Source organism: Sparus aurata, chromosome 20 (assembly GCF_900880675.1).
Source record: "Sparus aurata chromosome 20, fSpaAur1.1, whole genome shotgun sequence".
NCBI lineage: Eukaryota > Metazoa > Chordata > Actinopteri > Spariformes > Sparidae > Sparus > Sparus aurata.
Genome location: NC_044206.1, coordinates 6,234,241 through 6,247,014, shown reverse-complemented (window position 1 = coordinate 6,247,014; position 12,774 = coordinate 6,234,241). Strand labels below are relative to the sequence as shown.

At 40.4% G+C, this 12,774-nt stretch overlaps 1 protein-coding gene across 6 annotated transcripts in view; it reads right to left on the bottom strand.

Moving 5' to 3' along the window:
• abcc3 (ATP-binding cassette, sub-family C (CFTR/MRP), member 3) overlaps positions 1-12,774 on the bottom strand; it is a 63,205-nt gene that overhangs the window by 33,960 nt on the left and 16,471 nt on the right. For all 6 annotated transcript variants that reach the window (XR_003981848.1, XR_003981847.1, XM_030399722.1 and 3 more), the window contains exons 2-4: positions 3,296-3,472; positions 2,925-3,050; positions 568-705 (exon numbers count right to left, since the gene is read on the bottom strand). Coding sequence is in view for 4 of the 6 variants with exons in the window: in XM_030399722.1 (XP_030255582.1) it covers positions 568-705; positions 2,925-3,050; positions 3,296-3,472 (441 nt within the window). In the remaining 2 variants the exon portion in view is untranslated. The remainder of the gene's footprint in view (positions 1-567; positions 706-2,924; positions 3,051-3,295; positions 3,473-12,774) is intronic.

The following is a 12,774-nucleotide window of genomic DNA, read 5'->3' as shown; positions in this document are numbered from 1 at the left end:
TCAGCATTTAGCCAAGCAGTGACCTAGGTCAGCAGTATTTATCAATGATTGTTCTCTAATTTTTGTAATGTGGCTGCTTCAAATACATATTCTAAAATGTTCCTTCACGTTTTTCCAAATTCACTTGTCTTTGTATGTTGCTCCACACTTACACTGGCTTATCTTGTTGCCTGCAGGGTTTGTGTGCAGTGTGCTGCAGCTCTGCAGCACTAGAGGTGAGATAAGCACAGTTGGAACAACAGGACTACCATACCCTTTCTGCTTAGTGGTGAACTGGGCTGACCACTTAAAGAAACATCCACGCACTGTAAGCTCGACACTAAGTCCCGAGACAACACGAAAGTGGGGTGGGGAAGCAGAGTTGATTCAATGTCAAGAACACTAAGGATAAGAGGCGGGGGTAAAGAGACTAGGAAAGAAAAGCAAGAGCAAAGAATGTATGAAGTACAAGAAGGTAGCAAGATGTGAAGACTGGGGATAATGACCCGAGGAAGATGAAAGGGTACCAGACAGAGAAGTGAGGACAGACATGTAGAGAGGAATACGAGGGCTAATGCACATTCTCACCTCTTTGGAGGCCTGCAGGATCTTGGAGCGGAAAGGCACGATGGAACACAGCACAGACAGGAACCAGAAGATGAAGAGGACCCCTGATGACTGAACCCCGCGTAACCTCTCAAACTGGATCAGAAATGTGGCCAGCAGCTGAGAGAGGAGGGAGGGGAACATTACATGGAGAGAGGAAAAGGGGTGAGGGGGGTGGAGGGAGACACTGAGTTTAGCCCTTCTCACACACGCACTGTAACTCTGGATTTATCTAGAGTTTACCCAGAGGAACTGTATGTATGGACACAAATGTCTGCATTATTTTCCACAGACTTTACCCTGCCAGCCTCTTAGTCCTCAGCCGGGGTGTGCCATATGTGTAAATAGAGCAGACAATTGTCAGGAATTTATTCACAAAGAGTGAGTGGGCGGGCGTGTCGACAGCATGTAATCTTCAGAGTTAGTGCTGGTTGAATCAGCTACGACATATTCTGAAATGTATACCGGGACATGGGAAAATGTCGTTGTGCTCAGAATATGTCCTTTCTCTGTCTCTCACGCTTACATACAGCCCATTCACGCTGCTGCTGGACGCAGATCTAAAATGCTGCAGCTTTCATTCTAACATGGGATCTTCATGCACAGTGTATACCTTTTTTTGCTTGCCTGAATCTTACTTTCCACTTTTCTTTGATAAAAGTGGATACGTCCAATTAATCAGACAATCTCCCGTTGTGTGCTGCATGTGTGAACAAGCAAATGTGGACAATATCCTGATTTAATTCTCTGAATGTTGTCAGCTTAGGACCTCAGGTATGGTGCTCTATCTGAATGATTTCAGTCTTGCTTTTTCTATGCTGCTAGTACAGGTTTTGAGTATGTAGTGTGTTCACACTGTAAAAGTGGGTCAAACAAGAATGAATGCATGTTATATACGCTCAACTTTTGATTGTGCAGGCAGCAGTTTTCTTCCAAACGCAATGTACAAAGGAAATAAGAGATAAGAGATAAAATATAAATATTTCAGATTTGCAGTTTAATCTGATGTTGCAAGTACTGCATAATTTCCTGTTAAGAATAAAAGACAGAGCATGTTGACTTGTTTGCACACTAGCAGCTAAAACAGACAATCTGCTACGGTGATTAGGATGTATCAATTACTGACAGGAATTAAAAAGGTTCAAGGTTAATTTATTTGTCGTTTTACAACAGCAGGGTTACAAAATAAACTGAATTGAAGTCCCTTCATGCTACATAAAAGAAACAAAAAGAACAACAATCTTAGTGTTTTATGGAGTGGAGTGTGGAGGATGAATTGCGTCGTCTCAGAGCATGAGGTCTTGGGGTATGGCAGCAGATTTTGTTGACCTTCTTCAGATATGAATTCTTAAGGAGTTTTTTGTAATAAGGTGATGATGGATGTGTATTCCAAATACTTGATTTTTCACTTGTTTGTGAGGAAGTCCAATATCCATTTGCAGAGTGCCTATGTATAGTATGGATATGGATTTAACATCAGTATACATTTTATTGATTTGTCATTCTGATGATCCAAACTCCAAACTGTACTCAGCTAAAGTACTTCAGTAAATGTCACTTTAACTGTGTGTTAAGTTCCGTTACCACAGGACTCTGCTGCTCCCCGGCTGCTAACAGCTAACTAGCTCCCCTCTTGTCAATTTCAATACAGATTATAAATGGAATAGTACACGTACCTGCATTTCTATAGCGCTTTTCCAGTCTACAGACTCTTTAAAGCATTTTACAACACCTGTCACATTCACCCACACGTGTACACATACAGATTAGCAGTGCTGGGTTTCACCAGCACAACACATGTATTGGGGAACATTTCTCACAACGCTAGGTCTTATTCTGAGAAGCCAGCCAGTGATTTTAACTAATACTGAAACGGCGTAGTGGAGAGAGATGTAACTATGGCAGCAGTGTACCCTGTAGTCTCCCCGTAGTCAGTTCAGTCTGTCATTTGGGATTGTCTGTTCCTAGTAAGAACACTTTCTGTCCCCAAGTAGGGGGTTGATGTGTCACAGTTTGTCTCAAGCCCTACAGCACACTATGGCATAATAGCAGTGTCTCATCTTTTTTGATCTGATCGCCTCTTTTGATCTGGCTTTTTAGAGACCACCAATTGAACATTTTACAGCAAATGATGCGGGTTTTTCTTTTTTTTGTTTTACGCTGATTTAATATTTCATAGCTCTAATAAGAGAGAAGATGTTTTGTTAAAACTTTTAGATGTTTTCCCTCTTCTCAGAGCAATTTTTGATGACACATTTGGCTGTGTAGTCTACCAAAAGAGGCTTCTTCTCAAGATTTAAATTCTTGTGCACCTGCTTTTGGATACACATAATACTCACCATGGTCATGCCGAGAACCAGCGGGGTGACAAAGTAGATGGGCGGCTGGGTGTGGCCCTGCCGCAGCTCATGGAATGTATAAAAAAGATCTGTCCAACACACAATCCATAACAACAAGCCAAACACCTGAGAGCAGACAGATAGAAAACAGTGAAAAAACATTCATTAGATTCCTTACTGGAAAAATGGTTTAAGCAAAAGGGATCATGAGCTGGCTGATAACTCATCCAAACATTAGATTAGATTTTGTGATTGACCAACTCTTCTTAGAAGTGCTGAGTGACCAATACCACCAGATGCATCAGTGTATCCTTGTATCCTCGCCTTTGTGTGCCCTACATAAAACATTGAACAACGAAGTCCCCTCTCACCGTTTTGAATCTGTTCATGATGGACATCATGATGTAGCCTCTGTTGTTCCTCTTGAGATAGAAGAGATAGATGGGGAAAACAACCCAAAGGTAGATGCAAGGCAGCCATGACAGTACAGAGAGCTGGAAACAATCTGGCAGGTCGGGCCGATCTGTGTGGAGCGTTTGATTGGCTACCTGCAGAGACACACAACACATGGAGAACAGCACTTTAGCTTTAAGTCCCGCATCTCTTAATAACAAGCTAAAAGGGTGCTATCGGAGCCATTCCACACACAGCAGAGATCACAAATATAACACTGTGCACACATCACCACCGCAACTTCATACAACAAGATGTATCTGAAACAGAAATCTGTAAACACTTTGATAATATTTGTATCTGTGGTCAGGGGGAGGGAAAGATGATGTGAAAGCCAGCTGTTCACATTTAGAAAGTTGGCTGACAGCCTCAGAGCAGTAGGGCTGTAATAGCAAAGATGTACACTGGGTGTCGGCGGCAGAAATATCCACAAGCAGCGCACGGTTAGTGACGCATTCACCCAGTAGTGAGCAGTGGTTGGTCGGCCAGAGAGAGTAGCTGGTTCACAAGCGATATGACAGTTTTAATGGCCAAATAATCAATGAAAAGACCAATAACAATTTTTTGGTGTAAAGGACCGTCAGCGAGGAAGAACTCAAATTTCTATCGCTGTTGCCATTACAAGGTGTACAGCACTAATAAAAGAAAAGGGACTTAGATACAGATGTTGCTCTCTTTCTCTTGGACCGGGAGGTACTGCTAAAGTTTATAATGCCGAATGTAAAATCAACTCTACCTAAATTGTTGACCTTGTTTTAGGGTAATGTAAGTCTCCACACAGACTGAGTTTGCTACCTACGCCAAGGATCTTATATTTTCGGTACAGTTTGTCAGCAGGACTATGCATTTGGCCTGATTCTCATGAAACCATGGTGGAAGTCATTAGGTTTGCAAACAACCAACCTGACAGGCCTAATTCATTTTCTCTGTTGACGAGATGGCATAATACACCTGCAATTGTCACTTATCGCCATCGGTGTCGCCAAAGAGAATGAAACTGAAATCTTTAAGATTACTTATTTAAGGTCAGAGCCACATGAGCCTGACAGCCTTCCTCCAATTGTTAAATATGTAAGTGTTTTGGTTTTTTTCTCTCTCAACTGAAATCAGATTCAATACCACACATGCATACACAAATGTATAAAAACAGTTTCACTTTTTAGTGCACGAGGACAACAGGGAGACTGATAAGTTCTTGGCCTAACAGGCTGTCTATCTGTTTACATTGAGTTTGACTTAATAATTAGCCATAAATATGATGACGTGATTTTGCTTTACCTCTGTCAAAAGAGTGAGCATCCAGTGTGTCCAGGATATAAGGTAGAAGCCATCAAGCTCAGAAAACCTAGCACATTTCTCTTCAACACAGTCCCCTCTAACATTTTCACACTTTGTCCAGTGGTCTTGGAGCATACAGATATTGTCTTTGTAGAAGTCTGTCGAAATGGCCACCACTGAGCTCCTTCTGCGTTTGGCAGAAGAGGTCATAGTCTGAGGGTGCTGGACAAGCATTGCCTTGACTTGCAACATTTCATTACCCAAATAACACAGAAGTTAATCACTTTTAACATTATGCATGAGCTGAACTGCACTTGAATGAAACAACCAGTACCACTAACCAATCACCCCTTTATATAGGGGCCAGTTATTTTACTTTTATGTCACTAAAGCCCCTTACACATGTACCGCAACTCGTGAAGATGTATGCGTGAACACAAATGTCAGCCCTTTTCGGAACAGTGGAAAAACTAACCAAGACAATATCGGTGAGTGTTTTTTGTAGTGAAGCGTATTTTAAGATGAATAAAGTGTATTCTAAGACGAAGAAACAAGGCAATAAATCTAATCTTTGTTTGCTGAAAGAGAGAAACATGAATTCAGAAGGTGAGCCGTTGTGTGTTTCTGTTTCACTACGTGATGTGACCTTAACAGTCCAAGTTGCTTGTGTGCTAATTTGCAGTAGAAAAAACTGTGGGAAAAAGAAAATAATCCAGGTAAGGCTCATTATTGTAGTGTGAACTTGGCATTAGCAGACTCCCTTTCTAAGCTAATTTTAGCTACTGTTGCTCTCTGTTAGCAGTGCAGGGGAAAGGCACTGAGACAAGGCACTTGAGAATAAGCATAAAGTCACAGTCTTTGGGCTGTCGCAAAAGAAATCAATAAAATCTGACATGAGTACTTTTCGCTTTTCAGTTTCTCCTGTGTTTTTCCCTCCTCACTCATCTCACCTGTTCCTGTTCTCCTTGTTAGTGTCCCTGCGTATATAGTCTATATTTTCATGTGTTTGTCAGTTCATTACGTCATCCGTTGTTCGTCTCTCCGTGATGTTTCCCTGTTACTCCGTCATGTGTTGCCACCCAGCATTTTGCTCCAGTGTCCCTCCAGTGTTTCCTCGTGTGTCCCGATTTGGTATGTTTTTGGTTTCTTGTTTTTCTTTTGATTTGAACTTTGCTGTGTTCAGCTTGTAGTTACTAATTTTCTCCTTTGTCCCTAGTGACTCCTGGTTTTGGTTTCCTTACCATCTTGCTGTTGTCGTTGTTCAGCTTTGTTAACTAAAGCTCTCTTTTTGTTCACTTATTTCCTGCCTCCAGTGTGTCCTCCTCTAGTTTCCCCCGTAAAGTGTAACATCCACAGTACAACAGCATTAAACAACCTACACAAATGGTCCTTAGGCTTGTATAGGAAACTGAGAGAGATGGGGAAGGTCTCATTCTTTACATCACATTACAATCTGCTAAACGGCCAGTAAAAAACAATAAATTACAAGTAAATTGCTACAAATTTTTAATATATAATAGAAATATATTGTATATAATGTATGCACATATTTAGCAAACAACAATTTATATTTGCATTATAAGTAATACAAATGGTTTGTTAAACATATTTGTGGTTTTCACAGTAAAAAAATCTAACTTTTTCTACTCGGATTTTATGGTTGTTGTTTTTTTTAGGTCCATTGTGTCAAAAACCCCAGTCAAAAACGGCCAATTATACCCTGGAATATCGGATTTCACAACAAACCTTATTATCCCTGACGTCCCACCTTCAAACACAGCCTCATTTGGCCATCCATGAAAAAGCTCCTTAACCTCCCACTTTTCTATAGGAATACATTTTTCTTACGGGCACTGCACTAGTAATATTAATCAATTGGAATTCATCCCCTTCCAGTCAGTATTTAGTAGATGCATCTTTGGCTTCAATCACAGCACTGAGTCTGTGTGGACAGGTCCCAAACAGGCTTGCACATTTGGACACTTCAATTTTACTCCATTCCTCTTTACAAAACTGCTCAAGCTGTGTCCAGCCACGGATTGAGGTCTGGGCTTTGACTCAGCCCCTCCAGAACATTCACCTTATTATCTCTAAACCATTTCTGTGTAGCTTTCACTTTGTGCTCCAGGTCATTTTCACAAATCTTCTTCAAAGTCGTAATTCTCTTGCAGACTGAATATTAGACATATGCCATAATAATTAATATCAATATAAATTATTGATTTAACTGAATTCCGGGGGATGTTCAGTGACTTGGAAATGTTTTTGTATCCATGCCCTGACTTATACTTTTCAATAACCTTGTAGTAGGGCTGTAAAGATACACCAAACTCACGATTTGGTTTGTATCACAATATTTGACCCACGGTTCGATGCAAACCTCGATTTTTTTTTTTTTTTTTAATTAAACATTTTTGTTTTTTTCAGTTTATGTAACATTTCAATAACTTCTGTATATGATACTCGTCTGATAGTATCAGAGGCGCAGCACTGGCAAACTGAACCAGTGTGAATGGATGACCTGGCTGTGCGTATGGAGGGCGTGTCTATCGGATGGTCTGATAACTACACAGGTCCCTCACTCAACTTAATAAAGAGAAATGTCTCACAAAGCAACGTTATAGAACCAAACTAAGGTAAAGTAGTAACTGTAACTGTCTTTGGCAACGAGGAAAAAAATACCGCAGCTGTAGTGGAGAAGCGTCCGTCCTTGTGTCCGTCCTCCCGTCCGTCCTCCCGTCTGTCCTACCGACTCCTCGTCACATTTCTGCCCGAAAAACCGTGTCTGTCACCGGCAAGAAACTTCTACTCACTGAGTGTTTATGATGAAAAACAATCACCACGATGGTCAGCTCTCCTGATCGAGACTTCAGTGAACTTTCCCCCAGAAAACAGCCTCTGTCCTCGCGAGTGACAGAGTCAGACAGCGACCAGTTTACTGATGGTGATTATGTAATTATGTAATTTAGAGCGAAAAACGTAACTTTGTTACTTTCCAGGATGTTTGGTGGGTCAGGATCTCAATCATTACACAATATAACAGCATCCATATGATTATAACTTATCCGCAGGTTTAGGTTGACAGGGGGACACTGGGGAAACACCTTGAAAACACACACACGTCATCATCATGACGTGTACCGCCACGTCTCTTTAGGAGCTGCAACGCCAGCTTTCTGTGTGAATTACACAGCCGTTTGTTATTACACCAATGGCGGAGAATTGGTGAACCACCGCTGTGGTGTTAATGCGGTGTCTCTGTGTGAAAGGAGCTACTTATTATTACTCAAGGGGCTGGATCTGGACTGTTAGTTGTGTCGCGATTCTGCCTTCTCACACCGCTAGACAGGATTGTAGATCTCAGTGTCGCGATTTCAGTTTCGATACGTGTATCATTACAGCCCTAACTTGCAGTGTTCTTTTATTGTAATGGTGTAATTGTAGTCAGGACTACTGATTAACTAGTGAGTGGACCTTTAAGTGAAACTCTCGCCAAAAAGCAACCGAGGCTTTATTTGTGATTGAATATGAGTCTAACCTTCGTGTAATAGCATAATTATGACGAAAGGGTTAGCATTGAGAATATTGTTAGTGTACACAGAGTTTACTAAAAAGAAGGTTTTTGAACAACTCACAGCAGCTGTATCTCCGGCACGCCGCCGTCATGGCAGGTAAAAAGTATCGATCCCCAAGTGCGACCTAACAGGAAGGCTTCAGGAGCGGTCCACCATTACTCTCCTGCCTGTTAGGTCGCTACAATCACTTGAGATACGTTCACTGCTCTCTACATTTCACTAATATTGAGACTATTGGTACCAATTGGCTGGTTCTATGTTGAATAAGGTCAATCACTTTAAAGGGGGTGAATATTTATGCAGTCATTTATTTTACATTATATATATTTAATGAATTGACATTTCTTAATAGAAATCAGTTTGCACCTTGACATTGAAGGGCTTTTTTGTAATTTTTTTGTCAAAAAAGCCCAATCATATACCATGGTTCCATCTATAACTTTAATGAAATGCGAAAACCTCCAGTAGGGTGAATATGTTTTATAAGCACTGTAGATTTTATTTGAGATTTGCGAGATAAGAGTCACATGTGTTAATATATCAAGGTTAAACTTTTCATATGACATAGTATGAAAACAGTATGACTCATTTATTCTGCTGCTGAAGAACAATAAATGAGTGATCTGGAGCAGTGGTTCCCAACCTGGGGGCCGCGCCCCCCCATAGGGGGGTGCCAGAGATCACAGGGGGGACGCACGACTTTGTCTGTTCTGAGGTTGTGAGGTTAAAGTTATATTTGTGCTACCCTCTGAGGTCGATTGACGCGCCGGCACGTCAAAATCACGTGACCTATTTAAGATGATGTAGCAGCAAGACGGAGCCTCAGTGAGTCTCGGTCCGACTAATGTGTTGGAGCAGCCTTCAAGCTGTGTACCAGTTTTTAAATCGTGTTGATAGGCCAAGTAAAACCGGACTTATGTTAAATAATGTACGGCGCGCTTTTTCGTTAACATTACCGTCACGTTTGCTGTGCGTTTGGTGCAGTAAGAGTCGGTCAACACGGACTCCTCTCACGAAAGTGTCGGCAAGCAGGAGAAGTTTGCGAGCGAAAAAACACGTTCCTATTGGTGGAAAAAGGCACCACACCAGCCAATCACAAAATTACATGGCAAGACACGTGATTTGGTTCCTGGGGGACAGGAGGAAGTTGTGGAGGGACCGACAGTGACGGTGAGAGAGTTGAGAGATGTGTGTCAAAATGAAAAAATAACTGTACAGTCACACATGTGAAGTTGTGCTGAAAATAATGACACCAAACAAGGCAAGGTAAGTAGTTTTAAAGGTGAAATATAATGGTAAAATCAAAAATAGTCAAAATGGCCAATTATACCCTGGACTGTATAAAATCCCAGTAACACACCCAATCAAAACTCTCTATAATCCAAATTGAAACATATTTCTTGGTCCACATTTAAATTCATTAAGCTATTTATTACCAACACCCCTATGAGGTAGGCCTATTCTGCTCTCTGGTAGGCCTATTCCGTTCGTGTGTGTGTGTGTGTGTGTTTGTGTGTGATACACCTGATGACACAAAAAGGAAGAAATGTATCTATATACATTGTAAAACTAGAAGAATACAGCTGTCGTTTATTTTTGCAAATAAAAGTTTGTAATTAACCACTTTATTCTTTTAGCGTATGCGGGTTGGGGGGGCCTGGCTTGTCTTGGACACAGGCAAGGGGGGCTTCAAGGAAAAAAGGTTGGGAGCCACTGATCTAGAGGATATCCGCAGAAGAAAGGTAAAGTAAACAAGGATCGTAGCAAGACGCAGTCCTGACACAACGGTAATCACGCTCCCCTGAACAAACACTGTTGAACACCCACCCACAGATGGAACCAAGATAAACACAGCTGCCCGCCTCCAGCCACTCTCTATAACTCGCCACACCCATCTGCTGAAGCATGTGTGTATAGCTAAGTGTGTGTATAAGGAGGTGATGGGTAATTGCTCATGTGTGTGCTGGTGTGTGTGTGTGGTGGGGTCTGAAGGGTAGCTGTAAAATATCCCACTCTACCACAGAAGTTCTCAACATTTTGGCTCAAGAGAAACCGCACAAGTGTTAAACTTTCCAAGATTTCCTTTGTGAACTTTGAATTTCACTTCTTTTCCCATGATGTTTCATCAGGAAGTTTATTAAACAATTTAGATCAGACGTAAACATTATGTAATTCAGTCTGCTTTTTTCCATTTTAGCTAGCTAGCTAGAGTGTCTTCGTCTCTAAATGAACACAAGCCATTTAAAAGAAGTGGAGAAGTATTAATGGAAAATGTGACAGTATTGCACATCACTAGCATCTGATGCAACTGCTAACAAAGTGATAAAGAGGAGACTTTGATAGTGATGCATCTCACTGATGGGCAAACAATGATGTCTAAAATAGGGCAGTAATTGATTTAATGTTGCAAGGTTTTAGTTTACATTTTAAAGGAATAGTTGAACATTTTGGGAAATTGACTTATCAGTACCACACTCATGTAACGGGCAGGAAGTTAAAATGATGACGTCAGCTTTAACATGTTCGCAAATTGAAGTCTTACTAAAACAAATTTGGTTTTTAATGGGGCGGTTGTATGAGGGGTTATTTTTTTGCTTGGCAACATCATGCTGGCAAAAACACAACAGCTGCACCAGCTGTTGGTTCAGCCCAAACTTAACATAGTTATGACTTAAGTTTTTACCTAGAGAAGATTTACTCATCACCAAATATAAAGTGGTTACAAAACACAAAGTAGTTAATAGGTACAGATTAGTTGGTACTAAAATGTTATCATGGCTGTAATGGTGCATTCCATTTATCATTTAGGCAGCTGTTGGAAGAATATGGGAGTCAGAAAAAAGTCATTCCACATGGCATGATTTTAAAACAAGAAAAGTAGACGATGAAAACCAATGCTTAATCAAGAATGGACTCTTACATGTCAATTAGGCAGTTCAAAATCAGTCTGACCTTGTCAGTCGGGAACGTGACAGTTATTTAAAGTGTATTAAATGTGAAGTCTTTTAAACAGACATACCCACTCAAAATGGAATTATGTGTACAGAATAATGTCTATAGTGCAGACAGCTGCCTTTAATTTAAAGGAAACCATGCTCAAGCTACATGTGTATGAGGCTGGCCCCGACACCATTACAGCCCAGATAAAATCCTGGCAGGAAAAGCTAGAGCTATATTCTCTCAATGAACAAGTGAGGGAGTGGAATATAAGAGGGAAACAAAGACTGTTGAGTTGGTAGATGTGTTGAAATTTTTTGTTATAAAAGTTGGTTGAGACTGTTAAGATGTAAAATGGTATTCAGTTTTTATTTTTCAAAAAATCATTCTAAAATGTTTTTGTATAGGGAATATTATTTAAAAGCTCTCCATTATGTATCGTATTTTAAAATGCAGCCCTTATTTGACCTAAAATGAGTATAGAACATTTACCATTCAAGTTCTTTCTTTAAAACTACGTCTGTTCAATATGAAACCTACAAACTTTCCAAAATACATAACTGTACTTTAGTATATTTTACAGTCAGTTGTTGACTCCATACACAAATTGTACAAAAATCCTACTGTACACACAGCTTCATTACCTCCCCAAAATATTACTTCATCACGATGGAGTCTAACCGCCAGAGACTTTCTCATTCTCTTTAGTACACATTGCGATAAATCTTCACGTTCACTCAGTAAAGTCTCTCCTGATAAAACTACTTGGCTGCTTCAACATACTGTATATGACAGCGAATCATATTGCAAGTTTAACATTTTTATGTTCTGGACCTTTGTTTGAGGAATTATTCTCCAGGTGGTCCTCTTTCCTCTTCTTGTGTTTTTGACTCTTGGATATACAAAGCAAGATGTACAGTTAAACAAGGTATATATATAACTTTACTTTGATGGCCGTTTTTGACCAACATCTGATTTTTTTTAAAGAGTAAACAACAAATCAAAGAAAAACTATATCTGGCAGATCAACCCATGATGGAAACATGAGTGGCACTCAGGAGGGCATATTCCTCTGCCAAGGTCCAACAGTCCCCTCTTGTACTCCCTACTAGATACCAGCCGCCTAAAAAACATAAGGGTCTATTCTGGGCCATCCCACATCCAACTTTAGTGGAAATCCATATAGTAGTTTTTGTGTAATCCTGTAGACAAACCAACCAAACAACCAACCAGCAGCGGTGAAAACATAACTTCCTTAGCAGAGGTAACAAATATTAGTAATAGACTTACTCCTAAACAGAGCCAGGCTAGTTGTTCCCCAGTTTTCTGGGCATTTAAAGCGCTGAACCACAGTGTACATGGTCCAGCGGGAGTCAAACTTTGTTTGCATGTTATTCCACACCTCTTTCCCCTTTTTACTGTCATCTCAATACTGTCTGTATAATAATGACTTATATATAGAGACACCAATGGCACCACAAGTCATGAACAAAAATACAATACAAAAGAAATTAATTATTACAAGATATCAATTTGGTTTAATTGAAGACACCGCACAAGAGCCAAAAAGAACATAACTAATGCTCCATTGTCACTTCTGGCTTTTA